General features: G+C 35.0%; 2 protein-coding genes across 2 annotated transcripts; both read left to right on the plus strand.

The window, feature by feature from the left end:
* The first annotated feature begins 15382 nt into the window (after window positions 1-15382).
* LOC132621776 (3-ketoacyl-CoA synthase 6) lies at window positions 15383-17893 on the plus strand. The gene is made up of 2 exons (XM_060336168.1): window positions 15383-16748; window positions 17310-17893. Exons 1-2 carry the CDS (start codon window positions 15482-15484, stop codon window positions 17531-17533), a joined length of 1491 nt encoding a protein of 496 aa, XP_060192151.1. The 5' UTR covers window positions 15383-15481; the 3' UTR covers window positions 17534-17893.
* Window positions 17894-23102: 5209 nt separating this feature from the next.
* On the plus strand, window positions 23103-23894 carry LOC132624666 (uncharacterized). The gene is made up of 2 exons (XM_060339409.1): window positions 23103-23168; window positions 23274-23894. Exons 1-2 carry the CDS (start codon window positions 23103-23105, stop codon window positions 23892-23894), a joined length of 687 nt encoding a protein of 228 aa, XP_060195392.1.
* The last annotated feature ends 204 nt before the right edge of the window (window positions 23895-24098 follow it).

Raw genomic sequence — 24098 nt, forward strand, 5'->3', positions numbered from 1 at the left:
ATATAAGAGGAAAATAACCAAAAAAAAAAAAAAAATGAGGAAGAAGAATGAATTAGCGCCTGAGATTTGGGCTTCAACAAGTTTTAAATTTGGATGGTCTCTTTTAATTAGACTTCTATGATTTTTAATGAGGAAAAGAGAAATAAAACTGATGTTTTGTTAAAAAATGAAACAGGGCCGCCCAGCTTGTTTCGAACCCTGATCAATGGACAACAAAGCTTTAGCCAACCATTTCTTCGCCATTAGACCAACAACGAATCTTTGATGTGGGTTCCCAACGAAATATATTTATATATTCAACGGATTTCACAGTATAAATACAGGGTCAGGGCAAATGTTAGTGGGTTCCCGAGAACCCCCACCGGACACTGTAGATCCGCCCCTGTCATTAAACCAACCCGTTAAACCTAATGGGTCACATATTGATGACATGTATAAGGCATAAAAGCATATTGATTTAAATTATGTATATTGATCATACACATAAATTTATGTTACCAGTGTACGTAATTTATCATAGCAAATAATTACTTACCTCTATACTTATCTAGATGTAACCACGGTCCCTGTATGGTAGTAGGGTGACTAAATAAATGTCTCTATGGGGTGTACTATTGATGATTCAACCATCGTTGAGAGAGACACCTAAACTGTAATGTGGCCTTATTTTGAAATAAAATATTATGCTTGGAGCCAAAGTTTGCTTGTATGAATGAGAAATTTTCGATTATTTTTCATTTTCTTTTTCCACAACTTGGAGGCCAAGTTTGGCCCCTATAAAAGGAAAGCATTTGTCTCCATTTGAAGACACACCAAAACAATTCAAGAGCTTCTCATCTCTTAGCTTTATCTTCTTCTTCCTCCCTTTTTAGTTAGAGTATTATTGTAAGAGAGTTATGTGTTGGGAAACACTTGTGTGAACCCTTCTTTGGAGTGATCTTGTGAGGTTATTCTCTTGGGATACTTTTGGGGTAATTAAAGTATTTACTCTAATTTTGTACTCTCTAATGTACTCTTGTTGATATAGTGAAATTGCTCCTTTCCGCTTGTGGATGTAGGTCACACTGACCGAACCACGTTAAATTTGTGCCTCATTTATTTTCTTTACTTGCTGTTGTTATCAACTAACTATTGTCTTTGTTATTGTCATTATAATATTGTTTGGCTAAATTTCTCATTACCCGGGTTACCGATCCTAACAAATTGGTATCAGAGCCGGATCTAATCAGGTAAACTTCAGTAGCCAAAAATGATTGTAACAAAAACTTTTGTTGAGAAATTTGACCGAAGTGCAAACTTCGGGATGTGGAAATTGAGGATGGAAGCTATCCTAATTCAGGACGGCTTAGATATGGCACTGGAAGGAAAAGAAAAGAAGCCAGGAAGTATGACGAACCCTAAGTCTGCCGTCATAGATAAAAAGGCAAAATCAGGTATCATTTTAAATCTCTCAAATGAGGTTTTACGTGAAGTATCCGCAGACACCACAACCAAAGACATGTGGGAAAAATTTAAAACCCTATATATGAAGAGGACAGTGGAAAATAGACTTTACCTGAAGCAAAAACTTTACACATTTCGTATGGTTGAAGGTACTTCTATACTCTCACATCTTGATGCATTTGATTCCATTCTTACGGATTTGAGCAATATTGATGCTGAAGTTAAAGATGAGGATCAAGCCGTGTTATTGCTTATTTCCCTTCCCAGTCATTCAAACATATAAGAGATACTATGCTTTATGGAAAGGATAATATCTCTTATAGAGATATCAAATCTATCTTAAAATCAAAAGAACAGATAGATAGAGATACTACTGGGGAAACTAGTGCACCCCTTGGGGAAGGCTTGTTTATAAGAGGTAGATCCGATAAGAAAGAATCAAGTAGTGAGAGGTCTAAATCAAGGTCAAAGTCTAGATACATAAATGTTGTGTGCAAATATTGTCATAAGAAAGGTCATATTATTTCTGAATGCTATAAGTTGAAAAACAAAGAAAAGCATAAGGAAAAGAAAAATGAGCACCAAAATACTAACACCGCTGAAGCAAGTGTAACTGCAGATGAGACCGAGGGAACAATATTTTTAGCTACTAACAATAGCTTTAAATCTAATGATGAGTGGATTTTAGATTCAGGTTGTTCTTATCATATGTGTCCCAATAAGGATTTGTTTACCACATATGAATCTGTTGGAGGTGGAGTTGTCTTGATGGGCAACAACGCTCCATGCAAAGTTATTGGTAAAGGTACAATCCGAATCAGAATGCATGATGGTGTGGTGAAAACTCTCACTGATGTTAGATATGTTCCTGACTTAAAGAAAAATCTCATCTCATTGGGCACTCTAGAATCTCTTGAGTGCAAATACACAGGTGAAGGTGGAGTTTTGAAAATCTCTCTAGGTGCTCTTGTGATCATGAAAGCACGCAGATCTGGTACTTTGTACACTTTATTGGGATCCACTGTTACAGGTTCTGCTGCAGTTTCCACATCAAATCAACCTGATTCCGACATCACCAAATTGTGGCATATGCGATTGGGGCTTATGAGTGAGAAAGGTCTTTCCATTCTCAGCAAAAGAGGTCTCCTATGTGGACAAAGTACTGGAAACATAGAGTTCTGCGAACACTGTGTGTTCGGGAAGCAGAAAAGAGTCAGCTTCAAATCTCCAGCAATTCATCGAACAAAAGGTACTTTGGATTACATTCATTCAGATCTTTGGGGTCCTTTTTGTACCCCGTCAAAAGGTGGTGCCAGGTATATGCTAACTTTCATTGATGATTATTCAAGGAAAGTTTGGGTTTATTTCCTGAAAAATAAAAGTGATGTTTTCTTAAATTTCAAACAATGGAAAGTTTTGATTGAGAAGCAAACGGGAAAACAAGTCAAGCGGCTTAGAACAGATAATGGCTTGGAATTTTATAATGATGAGTTCAACGAATTTTGCAAAAATGAAGGAATTGCTCGACATCGCACTGTGAGGATGACCCCTCAGCAAAATGGTGTTGCAGAAAGGATGAATGGAACTCTTTTGGAAAGAGTTCGTTGCTTGATTTCAAATGCTAGGTTGACAAACGCCTTTTGGGCAGAAGCTATCTCTATAGCTTGTTATATTGTCAACCGTGCTCCTTCTGCACCTTTGAACTTTAAGACTCCAGAGGAAATGTGGTCAGGTACTCCTGCTAATTATTCAGATTTAATTTTTTTTTGTTGTCCCGCGTACATGCATGTGAATGAAGGAAAATTAGAGCCAAGGGCTAAAAAGTGTATCTTCCTTGGATATGCATTTGGGGTGAAAGGATATAGACTATGGTATCCTGATCCCAAGTCACTAAAATTTGTAATTAGTAGAGATGTAACTTTTGATGAATCTTCTATGTTACATCCCAGAAAAGAGTCTTCTAGCTATTGTAATAAGAATAAAGAGCAAGGTATACATGAGCAGGTGGAGGTTGAGCTTGGCAATCCTTCTAAGCCAAGCTCATCAACTGTGGAACAAAATACAGTTGAAACTCCTGAAGTTGAGCCAGAAGCTAAAGCTCCAGAAGTTGAGCCTGAAGTTGAACCAAATGAGTATTCCATAGCCACACACAGACCAAGGTGACAAATTCAAAAACCAGGAAGGTATGGAGATTATGTTGCATTTGCTTTTTCAATTGCACAGGAAACTGAAGAAATTGGAGAACCATCAAAATATTTAGAAGCAGTTTCTGGTAGTGATTCAGCCAAGTGGCTGATTGCAATGAATGAAGAAGTTGAATCTCTCCACAAGAATGGTACTTCGTCTCTTGTAAAGGCGCCATCAGGAAAGAGAATTGTTGGTTGCAAATGGGTTTTCAAGAAAAAAGATGGCATTTCAGGGGTTGAAGATGCACAGTATAAGGCACGATTAGTTGCAAAGGGCTATAGTCAGGTACAAGGAGTTGATTTTAATGATATTTTCTCACCTGTTGTTAAACATAGCTCCATTCGTGTTTTGCTTGCCTTAGTTGCCATGTATGATTTGGAGTTAGAACAGCTTGATGTTAAGCCAACTTTCTTACATGGTGAACTTGAGGAACAAATATACATTCATCAATCTGAAGGTTTTGAGATTCAAGGAAAAGAAGATCATGTTTGCTTGTTGAAGAAATCCTTGTACGGATTAAAGCAGTCTCCAAGACAATGGTACAAAAGGTTTGATTTCTTTATGTTGGGTCATGATTATTCGAGGAGCATGTATGATAGTTGTGTTTACTTCCGGAAGTTATATGATGGTTCATTTGTTTACTTATTGTTGCATGTTGACGACATGCTCATTGCTGCTAAGGATTTGACAGAAATTCACAATTTGAAAAGTCAGCTGAAAAGTGAATTTGAAATGAAAGATTTAGGAGCAGCTAAGAAAATCCTTGGCATGGAGATCAAAAGAGATCGAGGAGCCAACCGGCTATTCCTGACCCATAAGAAGTACTTGGAGAAAGTCTTGGAGAGGTTTGCCATGAAAGATGCTAAACCAGTGAGTATCCCTCTTGCTGCTCATTTTAAGTTATCAGCTGCTCAATCACCGCAGTCAGAGGAAGGAGAGAGGTATATGGCACATGTACCATATTCTAGTGCAGTTGACAGTATTATGTATGCGATGGTGTGTACACGTCCAGATATTTCACAAGTAGTGAGTGTGGTAAGCCGGTATATGGCTTGCCCTGGTAAAGCACATTGGCAGGCTGTGAAATGGATTCTCAGATACTTAAAAGGTACTTCAAACGCATGTTTGGAGTTTGGGAGAAATACTGACCTTTTGGTTGGTTTTGTAGACTCTGATTATGCAGGTGATCTTCACAAAAGAAGATCACTGACACGCTACGTGTTTTGCATTGGTGGTTGTGGTATCAGTTGGAAAGCTACATTACAACATGTAGTAGCTTTATCTACTACCGAAGCAGAATATATGGCCGTAACTAAGATGATCAAAGAAGCCTTATGGTTAAAGGGTCTATTTGCTGAACTTAGCTTACACCAAGGTGGTATTACCATTTTATGTGATAGTCAAAGTGCCATTCACTTGACTAAAGATCAGATGTATCATGAGAGGACGAAGCATATAGATATCAAGTATCACTTCATTCGGGAAACCATTGCTGAAGGAAAGGTCTCTGTTAAGAAAATCAACACCAGAGACAATCCTGCCGACATGTTCACAAAAGCTCTTCCAGTTGGCAAGTTCAAGCTCTGCTTGAACTTGATTGGCATTCATGAAGAATGATTTAGCCCATATGGGCTTTTGCGGAGAGGGTGGAGCAAAATTACTGTATCACTCAAAATTAGGCCAAGGTGGAGATTTGTAATGTGGCCTTATTTTGAAATAAAATATTATGCTTGGAGCCAAAGTTTGCTTGTATGGATGAGAAATTTTTGATTATTTTTCATTTTCTTTTTCCACAACTGGAGGCCAAGTTTGGCCCCTATAAAAGGAAAGCATTTGTCTCCATTTGAAGACACACCAAAACAATTCAAGAGCTTCTCATCTCTTAGCTTTGTCTTCTTCTTCCTCCCTTTTTATTTAGAGTATTATTGTAAGAGAGTTATGTGTTGGGAAACACTTGTGTGAACCCTTCTTTGGAGTGATCTTGTGAGGTTATTCTCTTGGGATACCTTTGGGGTAATTAGAGTATTTACTCTAATTTTGTACTCTTGTTGATATAGTGAAATTGCTCCTCTCCGCTTGTGGACGTAGGTCACACTGACTGAACCACGTTAAATTTGTGCCTCGTTTATTTTCTTTACTTGCTGTTGTTATCAACTAATTATTGTCTTTGTTATTATCATTATAATATTGTTTGGCTAAATTTCTCATTACCCGGGTTACCGATCCTAACATAAACCATAGTAATTTTAAACTGACAAATGGATCTAATTTTCAGTATTGTCCATTGAGGTTTTCAGTATTAATGTCCCTCATGAAGTCACTAGTAAAATCAAATTTGACCACCCATTGGATTTGACACAGGATGACTAGGCGTACGTAAAAGTTAAAAATCACACGAAACGAACTTCCTAACACAAGGAAAGGGAAATGCTATTAATATATGCATTATCAGGTTTCGTGTAATCAAACATGTTTTGTCTAGTGAGTAATGTACGAAGTAGTTATAGCAATTTTACGCAACCAATACCAAATATAAGTAAGTATTGGAAGTATTTATATGTAGCTGGGGAAAATCCTAAAAGAAGGAAAAAGAAAGGTTTTATCAGTGCTGTATGAGTTAGAGCCATGTAAGGTTTATTAGTGCTGTTTGAGCTAGAGCCATGGAGCTCGTTCAAAAGCTTTAGGATCATAACTTCCTTCTTTTTATTTGGTGTCAGGTATCCATTTTAGGGTCCTGAATTGATTCGGATTCATTCGACATATGTTTTTTTTTTTTTCATTTCCAGAACTCAAACACAAGCTCTGATTAACCTTGAGAGACAGAGGCGGAGCCAGGATTCGAAACTTGTGGGTTCGAAGTTCTAATTCTTTAAAGTTACTGGGTTCTTAATTAATAATTTATACATATTTGACAAAAAATTTAATACAAATATATAGTTCGGACAAAAGCTACTGGGTTCGGCCGAACCCCCACCCGAAGGGCTGGCTCCGCCCCTGTTGAGAGATCTTATCCATTTGATCAGAACCGGCATTGGTTGAACCTCCCTCTATCACACCTTTAAACTAGCAATAGTCAATACAAATTTTCTGACAGTGGACGCACACCCTCAGTTCATCTTAATGCATGCGCCTGTTTTCTAGGAAACATGTGTTTTAATCTTCAAAACATATTTAATTTAAGAGTAAATTCCGCTTAACACCCTTAAAATTTTGAGTTTGGGAAACAATATATATAATACCCCTTTTACCTTTTAAAAGGTACAATAAACCCCTCGATCGTAAAATTAACGGCCAACGTGAATTGAATCATTGCATGTATATTTAAAATGTCAAAAATAGTCCTCAATTTATAATTTTCAATAATTTAAAATTTTAAGCAATTGAATTGTATAAAATTTTAAATTTTCATACCTCTAGTTTTTTCTTCCTTTGATCTTCAAAACCTCGTTTTGCTTCATGAAAGCAAATTTGATAGTTGATTTATGATCAAGGGGGTTGATTAGCCCATATTTCAAAAGGTGAAGCGGTATTGTTTCACAAACACAAAAGTTAATGGGGTTAATTAGGTGTGATTTAAGGGATAGTTAAAAAAATAAACAAAGAGTAAATAAATTCTTAAGGAGGATTCAAGGTTTATGTGCCCTTGCTATATGTATCAGGAAAAAAACAAACTTTTTATATCAAACAATATATTTGTTTATAGTAGGTAGTGATAAACTTGAGATGACAATATATATGTACTAATTAACTATATTAAGTAATCATATATAGTTAATCGAAAAGCCAAAAAAAAAAAAAAAAAAAGACTATACGAGCAACTGTGACCTTAAGCTGTTTGGAACATAATTTAATTTTTCATGCAAGACTCGATCGTACATTTTTTACACCTAAAGAGTTGGGTTAATTATAACGTTTCCGTAATTGTAAAGAGACCTTATTAGTTACATCTTCAAGTGCCACGTGTGTCTCACGTTTGGAAGATTTAGCTATGAGTGGAAAGTGGAAACTTTTTAATTAATGTCAATTACCTCACTACCGGGAAAGCTTGTAGCATTTGCACGCGTGTACACATTTTGAACTAACGTACTAACATTAATAAAAGTAGGCAAATGTTAGTAGTCGTTTGGCCATAAGAATTATTAACTTTATTCCGGATTTTTTTCTCTTTTTTCGCTTTTCAGCATTTGGCCATAAGAATTTCAAATACAACTTGAAGTTGTATTCCGGAATACTAAAAACTCAAAAAATTTATTTTTTAAATTTTTTCACTTTTTTACAACTACATTTCACCAAAAACTACAATTTTAAAAACTATGGCCAAACACAACTCCAACTCCAACTCCAACTCCATAATTCTAAAAAAAGTGAGTTTTTTTTATTTTTTTTATTTCTATGGACAAATGGGGCCCAGTATATTTCTATATCCAAAACTCATGTTTCCAGTTTATTTCCTATCTCGCCATGAATACTTTGTCACTTGTATTCAAATTCAATGAAAAAAGAAAAAAAAAATGTAACATTGGTTAAAATCTTTTGTCCTTTTTACATTGTTCATTTTCCAAATTAACTTCTGCAACCCTATAAGTTGAAAATAGTGCATCTTTTTTTTAACATCATCAGGTTACGTAAGTGAGAAAAAATGGGAAAAATGTCAAGAAAAGTCAATATTTTATAGTAAACACGAATGAAAACCATTAACAAGAAGATCAGTATGTCTTCTAGAAGCTGAAAAAACAAATACTAAAAAAATAGCGACAAGAAAAATAATATACCGAATTTTTCTTAGCAATAATTGTGTTTATTTTAGTTGACAAATTAAATAAAAGGAGAAGAAAGTAGATGAATAAATAACGAGAGGGACTTTAATAGTCCTGACTTGAATATTGATGGGAACAATTGATTAGGGTTGGCGATCAGTACCTAGCGCATTCAAGTTTCACAACAGATATTCAAGTGAAAAAAAGAAGCCAATTGTAAATTAATTGTACCCCCACAAAATATTAATTGAGCTCAAAGGCTAGCTTCTCAGTGCTCAAACAAATTATGCATCATAAATATTCCACCAAGTCAGTGGTAGAGTTGGTGGACTTGTTCATAGTAACTTATTTGTAGCACAGAAATATTTACATCTTGTTCGAAAGTTGTTGGTCATAATAATACTTATGATTAACGGGAAACAAGCTTACTTTTTTACGAAACTTTATTAATAATGGTTTAACTTGGTAAGCGCTTTTTAAGCAAGTAATTATTTCAATCCGTAATCCATATTATCCTTTTGGTATTGATAAGTGTTTTAAGTAGCAACATATCTTGGTCAGTGAATTAGTCATAACCAGCTTGATGGTCCAATTTTTGCAAATTTGAAACTTATCAGAACAAAAACAGAAACTGCAATATCACGACTAGAAACACTATTGTGTGATCATAGAGTCATTGCTGACTACGACAATTGATAACTTGACAACATGGTCATTAAATGAAACCACTTAGTCATCGGTTCTAAAGACAGTTTTTTTTTTATGATTTTATTCCTTTTCTTAATTTTGACTATCGGTTCAAAGCTGAAAAAAATTGCCCCCCTGCACCCCCACGCCCCCCCCCCTCCCCACACACACACATAGATTTTTCCTGGAAGTGATTCATTCCTCCCAAACATAGCATACAATTAACCCTCGGTTGTACTGCGCTTCAAGCTAAGTATGTTGTTCTCCTATTTTTTTTTCATTAATTTCTTGATAAATCTTTTGAAATAACTCGGATGAGAAAAATGAAGCAATTAAGCATCCATTTTGGCCCAATCCGCGACACTAAGATTCTATACATATATTCGACTAAGTTAGATATTCCAACTGAATGTCTAGCTCATTTTAAATACTATTGGATTCGAGGTGCTTTATTTTTATTTTTTCATTTAGTAGATCTTAGTTACAAGGTTGACTTGTGTCTTTACATGTACACAGTTGACTCATTTTATCGATGTAAGATGGAGTTGATAGGAGTCCGGAGCCAAAATGACTTATTTTTATAGCCATTAGACAAAAATAGTATGCTTTTTTTTTTAGACCAAAATGGGTATTTCGTCAACGTACTGTTCCGGTGCCGATGAATTTCTTGCATTTCGCTACATGTGTAGCGAAATGCAAGATTTTTTTTTTTAAAATTTTCCTTTGCATTTCGTGAATCAATTCACGAAATAGGCATTTTTAATATTTTTTTTTTTTTTTGCAATTCGTGTAATTAAAACTGTTTTTTTTTTTAGCATTTCGTGATGCAATTCACGAAATGGATTTTTTTTTATTTCGTCAATTAAATGAACGAGCAAAAAATTGCAAAAAAAAACCTATTTCGTGATTTGATTCACGAAATGCAAGATTTTTTTTTTATTTTCCTTTGCATTTCGTGAATCAATTCACGAAATAGGCATTTTTTTTTTTTTTTTTTTTTGCAATTCGTGAAATTAAAACTGTTTTTTTTTTTTGAAATTAAAATTAAAACTTTATTTTGAATATAAATCTAATTCAATTAGATAAAAATATAGGAGAAAGAGTAGTTGTAAATTGGTGAAAGAGTAGTTGTAAATTGGTGAAACTTTAAACAGTCATAACTTTGCGCTCGGATATCCGATTTATGCAAAATCAAAAAAAAAAATTGCATAAATCGGATATCCGAGCGCAAAGTTATGACTGTTTAAAGTTTCACCAATTTATAACTATTCTTTCACCAATTTACAACTACTCTTTCTCCTATATTTTTATCTAATTGAATTAGATTTATATTCAAAATAAAGTTTTAATTTTAATTTAAAAAAAAACAGTTTTAATTTCACGAATTGCAAAAAAAAAAAAAAAAAAAAATGCCTATTTCGTGAATTGATTCACGAAATGCAAAGGAAAATTAAAAAAAAAATCTTGCATTTCGTGAATCAAATCACGAAATAGGTTTTTTTTTTTTTTTTTTGCAATTTTTTGCTCGTTCATTTAATTGACGAAATAAAAAAAATCCATTTCGTGAATTGCATCACGAAATGCTAAAAAAAAAAACAGTTTTAATTACATGAATTGCAAAAAAAAAAATATATATATTAAAAATGCCTATTTCGTGAATTGATTCACGAAATGCAAAGGAAAATTAAAAAAAAAAAATCTTGCATTTCGCTACACATGTAGCGAAATGCAAGAAATTCATCGGCACCGGAACAGTACGTTGTGTGGGTATTTCGTTGGTTATCCAACGAAATACCCATTTTGGTCTAAAAAAAAAAAACATACTATTTTTGTCTAATGGCTGTAAAAATAAGTCATTTTGGCTCCGGACTCGAGTTGATAGTATCTAAAAATTTGAACAGGGACAATAAAATTAAAGTTGTACCAAAAAAAGGAAGGAACAAAACGAAAGCCGGACCAGCACTTTGGTAATTTGTTTGGGTAAATTTTGAAGAGCGAAGTAATGAAATTGCTCAATTATATCTTTCAATGTTACTGCAAACCTAAGATCTTCTAGTTCGCTACTTTCGTGTTGTGTCTATTTCTTAAAGTAGAGTACTTATTTTCCTTGTAATTTCTTTGGCTGATACATACACGTGTCAACATAAGCATATTTGTACTGAAAACACCTTTATAGATAGTCCTATGAGTAATGAGGGAGTGAGTTTTTAACCAAGTAAATCAAATGGATCCTTAATTAATACCATATTCATAATTAGAAGCAATTTAGGTACTTAAATTGTTTTTCTTTTTTCTATTTCTTGACTTATATAATTACCAAATAACGTCAACAATAGATTAGTGATAGTATTCCAAATAAGGTTAATCATATCCACCACAAAAGCGTTGCTAATAAAAGCAAAACAAAGTTTAAAAGGAACAGTAACAATTACGTATTACTTTGATTTATCGGGCATCTAAGATTATTTTTGTACCATGGGAACTATATTCTCCAAACTAAATTGTAACAATGAATGCATTTTACGAAAAAGGACGATAATGTTAGCTCAATAGATTAGTGGTTAGCTGTATGGGTCTGAAATTTAATACTCCTATTGAGAAAAGAAGGTAATGGTCACAACCCCAACTTACAACTACCCCAACTGTATACATTTTGCTTCAATTTATAAACCTTGACTGGAATTAAGGGGTAATGTGTCAATATCGTAACCTAAGCTGATAATAAGGTGCTATTTCGTCATATTTGTGGGGCAAAATGCTTTTAATGTCAGTTTTTAATAGGAAAGTAACTGGACGTTATATACTGATTTTTCCCCAGTCTTTTCGTTCTAATTTTTGGACCCTCTTCTCAAGATCAATATGTTTTTATTACATTTTTCTAATCTTAAAGGGTCACCTATTCTGCTGTATGAAATAGGAGAAAATATAAAATCTCCCACCCCCCAAGAAACATAGAATATCATGTATGGTGATGCATATATGAATTCTGGAATTTCACAAGTTCTTAAAGGGAGATGATTAGAGAGTTAATGCTATATGTGGGCCAGCAATTTGTTCCCACTTCATTTTATATCATTAAGGTCACTGTTCCGGTGGCAAATGTGTGAAGCATCGGCATATTCATACTTGTATTTTTCAATGTTTTGGCTTATAGTCCACTAGGGGTGTACAAAGTAAACCGATAAACCGCACCAAACTGATAAACCGAGTCAAATCGAGAAAAAAACCCGACTAGTGGTTTGGTTTGACTTGGTTTGGTGTTGAGAAAAAAAACCCGATCATAATTGGTTTGGTTTGGTTTTAACTAAAAAAAGTCAAACCAAACCAAACCAACCCGACATTACTTGTATTCAATTTTTAAAATATTTTATACATAAAAATATTTATTTGTAATGGAATTTATAGATATTTCTTTTATTTTTTCGTAGTTTTTTTTTTATCTATTATCATATTATTCAAGCTTGAACTTAGAATTTTGAATGTCAATAAGTTTTAAATCCTATGGATACTTGTAACTCAAATAAAGTTCAAACCAAAACCAGCTCAACACTAACGCTAACAAAAGAAATTCAATTTACCACTAGGAATGACAATAATGTTGGATATCTATTCTTTAGTTTTGCATAATTAGTTTAGAGAGTGAAAATACATAACTTAAGTTTTCTTTCTTTTTTATGTAACTAATACTTATTAGCCGTGCTTATTTTAGCATGACTTAGTATTTTTAGATTATGGTCATTTTCTTTATGGCTTGTTAATTAGCAATATTTATTTTAACCAATTTTATTAGTTTTTGTTGAATATTTTAATATAATGTTATCACTCTTCTCACATTTTGTGTTATTTTCTTAAGAAACACCTTAATTATATAGTTGTATCTTACTAGGACAGAAATATTTGAAGTAAAAGTTATATGTATTGTATCAAGACTATTCCGAAAAAAAAAAACCCGAAAAATCCGAGAAAACCGAATAACCCGAGAAAACCCAAGGTTGAAAAACCCGAATTTTATTGGTTTGGTTTGGTGTATAAATTTAAAAACCCGACGCAATTGGTTTAGTTTGGTGTTTAAAAAATCCGAACCAACCCGGTCCATGTACACCCCTATAGTCCACAATGGAAGAGTTTTAATTAAATAAAACAAATAAAAGAATAAATAAATAAAAAGAAAGAAGAAAAAAAATAGAAGAACGTTGCAGTTAGAGACTTACCCTTGTTTGGATGGTGGTTTCCCGTGGTTCATTAATGTATGATTTTGTATGAAATCATGTTTGTTTTCATTGTTTTTAAAATTATGTGGTATGGTGTTGTAAACTCGTGGTTCATCCCATGGTTATATAACTATGAAAAGTACCAATTTTTGTAACCACAGATTTGGTAGTTTTTCTGTGGTTACGTATTTCATTTCCACATTATACCCCATCCTCCACCATGCCCCACCCCACCTCCACCCTACCACTCACCCCCACCCCACCCCGCCCCACCCGCCCCACCACTCACCCCCGCCCTACCATGCACCCCCACCCTCATCCCACAACCACCCACCCCTCCACCACCCCTCACCACCACCCACGCCCACCCCCACAACCACTCACCCCCACCCTACCACCCACTACCCCCATCTTCATCCCACAACCACCCACCTCACACCACCCACCCTTCCACCACCCCCACTCACTACCTACTTATTTTTAAAGTTCCTATTTTATTCTTTACCTGAGTTTTATTAATATATATAAACTAATTTCTAATTAAGAATTAAGGGTATTTTAGTAAGCTTACAAATTATTATACAGTACCATACAATCAAACCAAACAATACAAATGTTATTAAACCACAACAAACAATACAGTCTATCCAAACATTGTATTCATTAATACAGTACAATACAATACAACACCATATTGTACCATACCATACTGTACATTAATGAACCACGGGAAACAACCATCCAAACAGAGGGTTAGAGCATTTAACCTTGAATTCAAGACCAGAACGGGCTATGAATTATGATTGTGGTTCATTCCTTCAGCCTGAAGCCAATATATCTATCCATTCAAAGAATAAAAAGTGAAACTACTCTGGCCAAATTATCCATTACTCCCTCCGTCCAAATTTATATGATATAGTTTGACTAGGCACGAAGTTTAAGAAAGAAAGGAAGACTTCTGAAACTTGTGGTCTAAAACAAGTCATAGATATTTGTTTGGCTGTAAATATTTTCATTAAGTGTAAAAGGGAAAGTTTTAAGTTAAATTATTTCTAAATATAGAAATGTATCATTCTTTTTAGGATACACTAAAAAGGAAGGTGAATCACATAAATTGGGACAAAGGGAGTATTATTTTTAGCTTCTTTCTTGAGTTACTAATTAATTAAATCATGTGATCTTGGATCAACGTTTTCACTTAAATAATCTCAAGCACATCCTCCATTCTATTTGCTGCTTGAAAATATCGATAGAGTCGTATTACTCTTAAAAATGACCGAGTTGTGATCGTCGAACAACGTATTATATATCAAGCTAAGCGTTTAAAGGATCACACAATTAACTAAGTATTATATATATATATATATATATATATATATATATATATATATGTCCCGCCCATTTTAAGATTGCTTAAGAAATACATTTGATAGTGCTAATCAATATTTATCTAAATACATTTTATCTCCTTAAATGTCCTAAGTACATAATTAACACTAAATTAATTTGAACAGTACAAAGAATGGATTGGGTAAAAGGTTAATAAGTGACTTCTTGACTTCTTGTTCATATTTTAATGTCAAATATATTTAATAAAACAAAATCAGTTTGATAAAACGACATATTTTTGTGACCGCCGGGGTGGGGTGGGGGGTGGGGGGTGGGGAGTGGAGTAACAAGGCAATCATTTCATCTCTAATTACAAACGTAATAAATTAAAGTGCATGACACACATCACCATATATCCAAAGGTAATTGCTTAATCATCATTCTTAAAGATGATTGATCAGAATTCTCTAGTAGTAGACTAGTTGTTGAAACTTGAAGCACAATCTTTAATTAAATGTGTTTGGTTAATCACACAAGATAAGATTAAACTTTTGGTCCTTAAACATAGACATATCATTTTGTAAAAATAAATAAACATAGTATAATCTTAACACGATAATACAAAATTGACAAATAATTTTTTTAAAAATTTCTAGCTAAGAGGAAGTTGTGTGACGTGAAAGTTGGTTCATTTAATCCTCTCATCTGCCCCTCCATTCATTTAATTTTTTTGCCCCTCATTTTACTCTTTAAATTCCCACAAATCTTTCCCTTCTATTGTCTTAGCTACAATCAAACAATATTCCTCCTTTCTTCTTTTTTCATCTCCCTAAGAAAATTTCTCTTCATTTTTTTGTTGTTGTCAAAATGCCAGAGCCAGTCCCAAATTTCTCCAACTCAGTTAAGCTGAAATATGTGAAGCTTGGGTACCAATACCTTGTGAATAATTTCCTAACATTCTTGCTAGTCCCTATAATGGCTGGGCTCTCCATTGAGGTAATTAAATTAGGCCCTGAAGAAATACTAAGTATTTGGAATTCACTCAACTTTGATCTTATCCAAATCTTATGTTCTTCTTTCCTCATCATTTTCATAGCCACAGTTTATTTCATGTCAAAACCAAGATCCATTTACTTAGTAGATTACTCATGTTACAAGGCTCCTGTTACCTGTAGAGTACCATTTTCAACTTTCATGGAACACTCACGTTTAATCTTGAAAGACAATCCCAAAAGTGTCGAATTCCAAATGCGAATTCTTGAAAGGTCAGGCCTTGGTGAAGAAACATGTTTGCCACCTTCAACTCATTACATCCCTCCACAACCAACAATGGAATCTTCTAGGCAAGAAGCTGAGGTTGTCATATTCACTGTTATTGATGACTTGATGAAGAAAACAGGACTTAAGCCTAAAGATATCGATATTCTTATCGTTAACTGCAGCTTGTTTTCTCCAACTCCATCTTTATCTGCCATGGTGGTGAACAAGTACAAGTTGAGAAGTAACATAAAAAGTTACAATCTTTCTGGTATGGGATGTAGTGCTGGTTTAATTTCAATTGATTTGGCTAGGGACCTTCTTCAAGTGGTTCCAAATTCATGTGCTTTAGTTGTAAGTACTGAAATTATTACTCCTAATTATTACCAAGGCGCAGAGAGAGCAATGTTACTTCCAAATTGTTTGTTCAGAATGGGAGGTGCTGCTATACTTTTGTCCAATAAAAGAAAAGATAGTTACAGAGCAAAGTACAGATTAATGCATGTGGTGAGAACACATAAAGGTGCTGATGATAAGGCATTTAGATGTGTATTTCAACAAGAAGATCCACAAGGGAAAGTTGGTATTAATCTTTCAAAAGACCTTATGGTTATAGCAGGGGAAGCTTTGAAGTCCAATATTACTACTATTGGTCCTTTGGTTCTTCCAGCCTCGGAGCAGCTTCTTTTCTTATTCACTCTCATTGGAAGGAAAATTTTCAACCCCAAATGGAAAGCTTATATTCCAGATTTCAAGCAAGCATTTGAACACTTTTGTATCCATGCTGGTGGAAGAGCTGTTATTGATGAGCTTCAGAAGAACCTCCAGTTATCTGCTGAGCATGTTGAGGCTTCAAGAATGACTCTCCACAAATTTGGTAAGCATACTTTTAAGTGCACTTAATCATTAGCGGAACCAACATTTCTACGAAGCAATTCAAAATATAAAGAAGTAAACAAAAAAGTCTAGGGGACATCTATTATATATACATAAAAAATAACTCTAACCTTGTATATACAGTTTAATTTGAGAGAAGGGAGTTCAGATGGAATTCTATTATGTTTCAATACGTCCCCTCGCGAGTGTGTCTGATTCTTTTTCACAAGCCTATGAACACATGAAAAAAAAATGTGTGGCAGTGAGACAACAACTGTGTGACTCAAGGGCGGATCGAGAAGAAAACTTACGGGTTCACCGGAACCCAATACTTTTACCCATATTCTGTAATATATCTTAAGTAATTCAGTAAATATCTACAAATATTTGATTGTATACCCATGTTTTTTTTTTAGTTTTTTTATATTAACTTGATGTTTTTGTAGTAACCCATAAGTTTTAAATTCTAGATCCACCTTTGGTGTGACTACCTCATCTAAAAATTTAAACATCTACATTTTGAGCATTCTTCTGATTATTTAATTATATTATATCTCATCAGGTAACACTTCGTCTTCTTCACTATGGTATGAGATGAATTACATTGAGGCAAAAGGAAGGATGAAAAAAGGTGACAGAGTTTGGCAAATTGCATTTGGAAGTGGATTCAAGTGTAACAGTGCTGTTTGGAAGTGTAATCGCACAATCAAGAAACCAACGGATGGACCATGGGCAGATTGCATTGATAGGTACCCAGTGTTCATCCCAGAGATTGTCAAGCTGTAACAATTTAAGTACACACACCCTTTAATTCCAAAGCTATATATTAAAAAAAAAATAAAAAAATATTAGGGTGTTATTCAGCAAGTATTCTTTGTTAAAAATTTCTATGTGTGATTGAGTTTTCTTCCTTAACAGCTGGAGTAGATTTTTTCTTGGCTACATGTAAAATGGTTGTTGGTCAAATGTCTGCAGCATACACACCATTTGCATTTAGTTTTAGGGTATTTATTACTGTGTCCAAAAACGCTGTATAATTATTTATTTTTCTCAGCTACTACAAATTTATATCATGTACCCCTCCTTTCAGAACAGTTATAAATGAATGGCATACACTAAAACAGAAAGATAACTGTTTTTTGATAATCGTGCCGTTCTTCATTCCGAAGTCCTTTTACCAGTAATAAAATTGTTCGTGCGAGCACTAGTTAACTATCTTCCAATAGTAGTAGATTAAAATTAAGAATTTAACTTATATACAGATATGTAAAGAACTTTTATACCATCACGTCAATTAAAATTCGGAAAAGGGCCAAAAATACCCTCGAACTATTAAAAATGGAGCAAACATACCTTCCATCCACCTTTCAGCCCCCAAATATCCTTATCATCCACCTATTGGGTCTAAAATATCCTTATCACTAACAGAATCTTTTCATTAAACACGTGGCATTTTTCTATTGGTTGGCTTATAAAATTAATTAAACTAATTAACTTTTGTAATATTGACCAGATAGTGCCCCCCACCCCCCGACCCGACCCCCCCCCCCCCCGTGATTTTTTTTTTTTTTTGAAAAAAAAGTTGACTTTTTGTTGCACCCCACCCCGCACCCTACGCCCCCCCCCCCCGATGCAAAAAAAATTAATATTTTTGAAAAAAAAAAAATTGACGTTTTTTTTTGGTTTTTTTAGCTGGGAGGGGAGGGGGGCGTAGGGTGCGGGGTTTGGGGGTTGGGGGGAGAGGGAGGGTGCGGGGTGGAAAAAAAAGTCAACTTTTTTTTTCAGCTGGGAGGGGAGCTTTTTTTTTCAAAAATATTAATTTTTTTTGCGTCGGGAGGGGGGGGGTAGGGTGCGGGGAGGTGTAGGGTGCGGGGTGGGGTGCAAAAAAAGTATTGTTACGCTTCTCAACTTCCTAGTAAAAAGGACAAGTACTCTGAAATGTCTTGATAAATTAAAATGTCTAATGTAATTGCACCCCACCCCGCACCCTACACCTCCCCCGCACCCCTACCCCCCCCCTCCCCTCAAACCCCGCACCATACGCCCCCGTCCCCTCCCAGCTGGAAAAAAAAAGTTGACTTTTTTTTCCACCCCGCACCCTCCCCCTCCCCCCAACCCCCAAATATTAATTTTTTTTGCATCGGGGGGGGGGGGGGGGGAAGGGGGGGAGGGTCGGGGGGTGGGGGGCACTATCTGGTCAATATTGCAAAAGTTAATTCGTTTAATTAATTTTATAAGCCAACCAATAGAAAAATGCCACGTGTTTAATGAAAAGATTCTGTTAGCAATGAGGGTATTTTAGACCCAATAGGTGGATGGTAAGGGTATTTGGGGGCTGAAAGGTGGATGGAGGGTGTTTTTGCTCCATTTTCAATAGTTCGAGAGTATTTTTGGCCCTTTTCCGATTAAAATTTTAGAGCAGTTCTTCTATTTTCTATTACCATATTAGACTTGCTATTATGATACTGTTATAAGTGAACTTAACTTGATAGTAGTGCACGTAACAAAAAAATCTATAGATAAATAACGCAAAAACTTAAGAACTCCTAAAATTAATTACTGCTGGAAAAAAATGTGTGCTTGCAAATGAGCATGTCCGAAAACCACAAAACTGGAAGGCAGGTGCAACAACAAGAGTAGTGCTGAGAATTGAATGTGAAGGAAAGCAGCTAAGCAGCGGAAGTTAATTTACCAAACACTTGGCACATATAATTGAAAGTAGTGAGATACGTATATCTACGAAAGCAAAGACGAATTTAGAATCCTGATTCAGTAAATTCAGAATTTTAGAATTAGTATGGAATTTTGTTTTTATTTTTAAATATATACATACAGGGCGGAGCTACGGTGCATGTTGTGGGTTCGGAATTATGAGCCAGTTACTTGTTGAAAAATTCATATGATATCTCAAAAAAAACAATATAAACTTGTCTAAATTCATTCCCCTTAATACCATTCAACTGAGTCTTATTATTCAAGTTGACTAACTCTTAAATTAGCCATTAATCCTTCTAATTACTACGGAACAACAAACTTCTAGAGCTTTGATATTCCATTCTAGTCACTTGAATTGTCTTTTAATAGCATTCAATATAATTGAATGGCTTTTATATTACGGGAAAGGGTCAAATATATCCTTGTACTATCAGAAAAGGATTAAATATACCCCTCATTATGCTTTGGGTCCAAATATATCCTTCCTGTTATTTTTTGGTTCAAATATACCCCTCCGTTATACTTTGAGTTCAAATATACCCTCCTCCGTTAAAATTGTTCACGATGGACATGAGATATGACATGACACTGAAAACTCGGCGAGATGGACACCACAAGGCATGCCACCTCACCACACTCACCCATTTACCTCTCTCTTCCCTTTCTTCTTCCACCGCTATCATCTCCTCACCAGACTCACCCATTTACCTCTCTCTTCCCCTTCTTCTTCCACCGCTATCATCTCCTCCCCTCCCCAGCCTTTTTCTTCATTGGTGGTACCATAGTTCTCTCTTTTTAATTTGGTTTCTTACTTATGGCTTTATGATTTTGATTTCCATAGAGGGCGGGAGTTTGGATGATATATATGCGTACAGAAACCAGTTATTTTCTATCTTTCCACATATGACAGCAGGATGTTCTATGTGTTAATTAATTTAGTTGCATATAGTACAAGTTATTCAAGGAGAAGCTGCCTCTTCAAATCATTTGCTTTGGAAAAACCAATTGTCTGAATAATCTCATCATTTGTGAGTTTATAAATTTTCGAGTTTGATATCCTCAATTCTGCGGAAAAAGAGAGACAGAGGTACCTATTAAGTGTTTCGGAAAATTGATAAATTGGTCAGGTCAACCGATTTAGATTTAAAAGTGAATAAGTTTATTTTTAAAATTAAATAATATATGTGGCCAATCATAATAAGGCATGTGGCTGTTTAATATTGAAAAAAGTCTTTCAAGTTAATGGTGGTGTGATGGTGCTAATGGTGGCAAAGGTTGTGGAGAGGAAGAGATGGTAGTGGTGGAAAAAGAAGGGGAAGAGAGGGGTAAATAGGTTGGTGGTGTGAGGTGGCATGTCATGTGGTGTCCACCTCACCGAGTTATCAGTGTCACGTCATATTTCATGTCAGCCATGAACAATTTTAACGGAGAAGGGGTATATATGAACCTAAAGTATAACAGAGGAGTATATTTAAACCCAAAGTATAACGGGAAGGGTATATTTGGACCCAAAGTATAACGAGGGGTATATTTAATCCTTTTCTGATAATACAGGGGTATATTTGACCCTTTTCCGTTTATATTAATTATCACAGCTAAACGTTTGGTAACAACAATAAGAGGTTATCTGTTCACTTATAAATTCTGATTTGTTTTCACTTTGAGGCGGTGGCAAATGATACATTTTCTTCTTCTCATTTTCTATTTTGCTGGGTTACTTTTTTTAATCTTTGTCAGATTTTAATTCCTAATTTTATACTAGAAGAGCTTGCTGAATCCTGGGGGTACACTCACACTGGTAAAATATCCTTAAGGACGGTATCTTCGGACACGCCTCAAGCTCTCAAGAATCCCGTATAGTGTTTGTAATCCGGTATTTTTCGTAAGATTTTCAACATAACTTTGGTCCAATTCCTATAGAATCTCGAACATAAGCTTCAAATTCCGGCTCCGGCTATATATATATATGAACCGAAAGCAATGATTTCAGTTATGATCCCACAGAATTAAGCTGCTTTAAAATCCGCCTCAATACTAGCTACGGGAGATTAATAGGTTAGCTGGCTAATTGACCACTGTTTCCTACTCGCGCTGTAGCACAATATAATAAATAGGACGAGCTGGAATGGGTAGGTTATACTCCCTCCGTTAATTTTACTTGTCTACTTTTGACTATACACACCCCTTAAGAAATAAGTAATATATAAAGTGCACAATTTATCAATGTAGCCATATTAATTGATGCATATTTTTATTGGATTTGAAAAATATGAAGTGAGCAAATACTAAGGGTAAAACAGGAAAAAAGAAATTGTATTGTCTTAATATGCTATAATTGACAAGTAAAAATAAAACTTTATTTTTAAAATACTAAACAAATAAAAGTGAACGGAGAAAATATACAGGAGAACATAATCGAATACTGCACGTTGGAAAGATATAAATTCTTCATTTGGTGGGCAGGGACCACGTAGTTCTACTTCATTAATATTGCCATTAATTAACCAACTGGTATCGCTGCCAATTAGCCAAACGCCATAAATGGCCAGTAACAGTAATATTGGGCCGGTGGAAATGTGCAATGTTTTAACCCAGAAAAAAGGATCATAGACGTGGAGAACACGAGAATCCTAGTAGCTCAGTTAGTTGACTATCAGAACTTTCACCTTATTAGTGAGGGCTCATTTCCACCTTGTAATCTCCTTCTCCATTTACCTTTTCTCTAACCCTAATTTTTTTTTAAAAAAAGATTGACGTGTAAAAAGCAGTGACGATATTCAGAAAAAAAAGATCATAGACATGGAGAGACTCGTCAAAGCAATATATAGCATCATAGTAAATTTAGATTTATAGAGTTAATTAGAAATCGGAATTGGTTATGGAGCAACTGATTTGTTCACATGAATATAGTTATGAAAAAACAACTAAATGCATGCTGCTCAGTTGCTAAATTAAGTTTCCACGGACCACGATATGGTGTATTCCTAGAATACTGCTATTATGGAGCAAGATGGGTAGGTCACCAATTCCAGGACTATGTAATGTACTTTAACTGTTGAGTTACGGTCAGATATTTTATTAGAGATTTCTAATCTACCTTGTGTGATTCCTGTTGAAGCATATGCTCGGGGGTGGGCCCTTTCCAAGTGTGATTTCAATGTATGACCGTGTCTAAGGAAATATCGGTTGAAGTAGATTTTTTTTTTTAATCAATCAAAACCCCCTCCGTAACTGTACAAGCTTCTTCTAAAGCATTCGACTTTCTAAAAACCACTTAAAGATACCGTAATAATAATCGTCTTAACAAAGCAGCTTAGCAGATAGTAGGGCAAGATGTTATAGATGCAGTGCTTGAGTTCTTTCAGAATGGTAAATTACTAAAGCAAATCAACTCAACATAAATAGCCCTCGTTCCTAAGGTAGAGGTACCAGAATTTGCAAGTCAATTTAGACCTATTTCCTATTGCAATGTCATTTATAAGTGCATATCCAAGCTGATCTGTAGTAGACTAAAAGCAACGGTTAATCATATCGTAGCAGACAATCAATCTGCATTTGTGCAAGGCAGGTCGATGTTGTATAATGTATTGATCTGTCATGATCTTCTAAGGCATTACAATAGGAAGAATGCATCTTCTAGATGCCTAGGAAGAATGCATCTTCTAGATGCCTTATGAAAATTGACCTTAGAAAGGCATATGACATGGTGAGTTGGGAATTTCTAGAAGAGGCATTAACTGGGTTTGGTTTCCTTGATAAGTTCATACAGTGGATCATGATATGTGTATAAACTACCAAATTTTCAATTAAGATTAATGGTGAAGGACATGGTTATTTTGCTGGTAAGAGAGGACTTAGGCAGGGAGATCCTATCTCTCCTTTGTTATTTGTTCTGGTGATGGAATATTTGTCAAGGTGTTTGAAGACAATGAGTAATTTGCCTGATTTTAGATTTCATCTAATGTGTAAATCCTTGCAACTAACTCATCTCATATTTGCTGACGACTTGATGATATTCTGTAAAGGAAATGTGAGCTCAGTAAGTAGAGCCATGAAGGCTTTGACTCATTTTAGTGCAGCTACTGGTTTGGTAGCTAATATGGATAAATCTAGCATTTTCTTGGCTGGAGTAGATGATAGCACCAGAGATCAACTGTTGGCAAGAACTGGGTTTACAGTAAGTACATTTCCCATGAGATATCTAGGGTTGCCATTATCACCTAAGAAATGGACTAAGCTTGATTGTCACTTATTGGAGGAGAAGATAACACAGAGGATTAATGTTACTTACTCCAAGCATCTGTCTTACACTGGTCGACTACAAGTGATAACTGCAGTCTTGTTTTCTATTCATAGTTTCTGGGGAACTGTTTTCATACTTCCCCAGAGCATTTTCAAAGAGGTAGACAAGATATGCAGAGTTTATCTGTAGGGCAGAACGGAGGAGAAGCAAAAAGTTGTGCTAGTTTCATGGGAAAGAATCTGTTATCCTAAGAAACTAGGTGGACTAAATATTAAAAGCAGTAGAGACTGGAACATCGCTTCTGTGGGTAAGTTGTTATGGCAACTGATCATGTGTAAAGAATCACTATGGGTCAAATGGGTTCACGGTATCTATATGAAGGACAACATTAAT

The sequence above is a fragment of the Lycium barbarum genome, chromosome 12 (genome assembly GCF_019175385.1).
Source record: "Lycium barbarum isolate Lr01 chromosome 12, ASM1917538v2, whole genome shotgun sequence".
NCBI classification, from domain to species: domain Eukaryota; kingdom Viridiplantae; phylum Streptophyta; class Magnoliopsida; order Solanales; family Solanaceae; genus Lycium; species Lycium barbarum.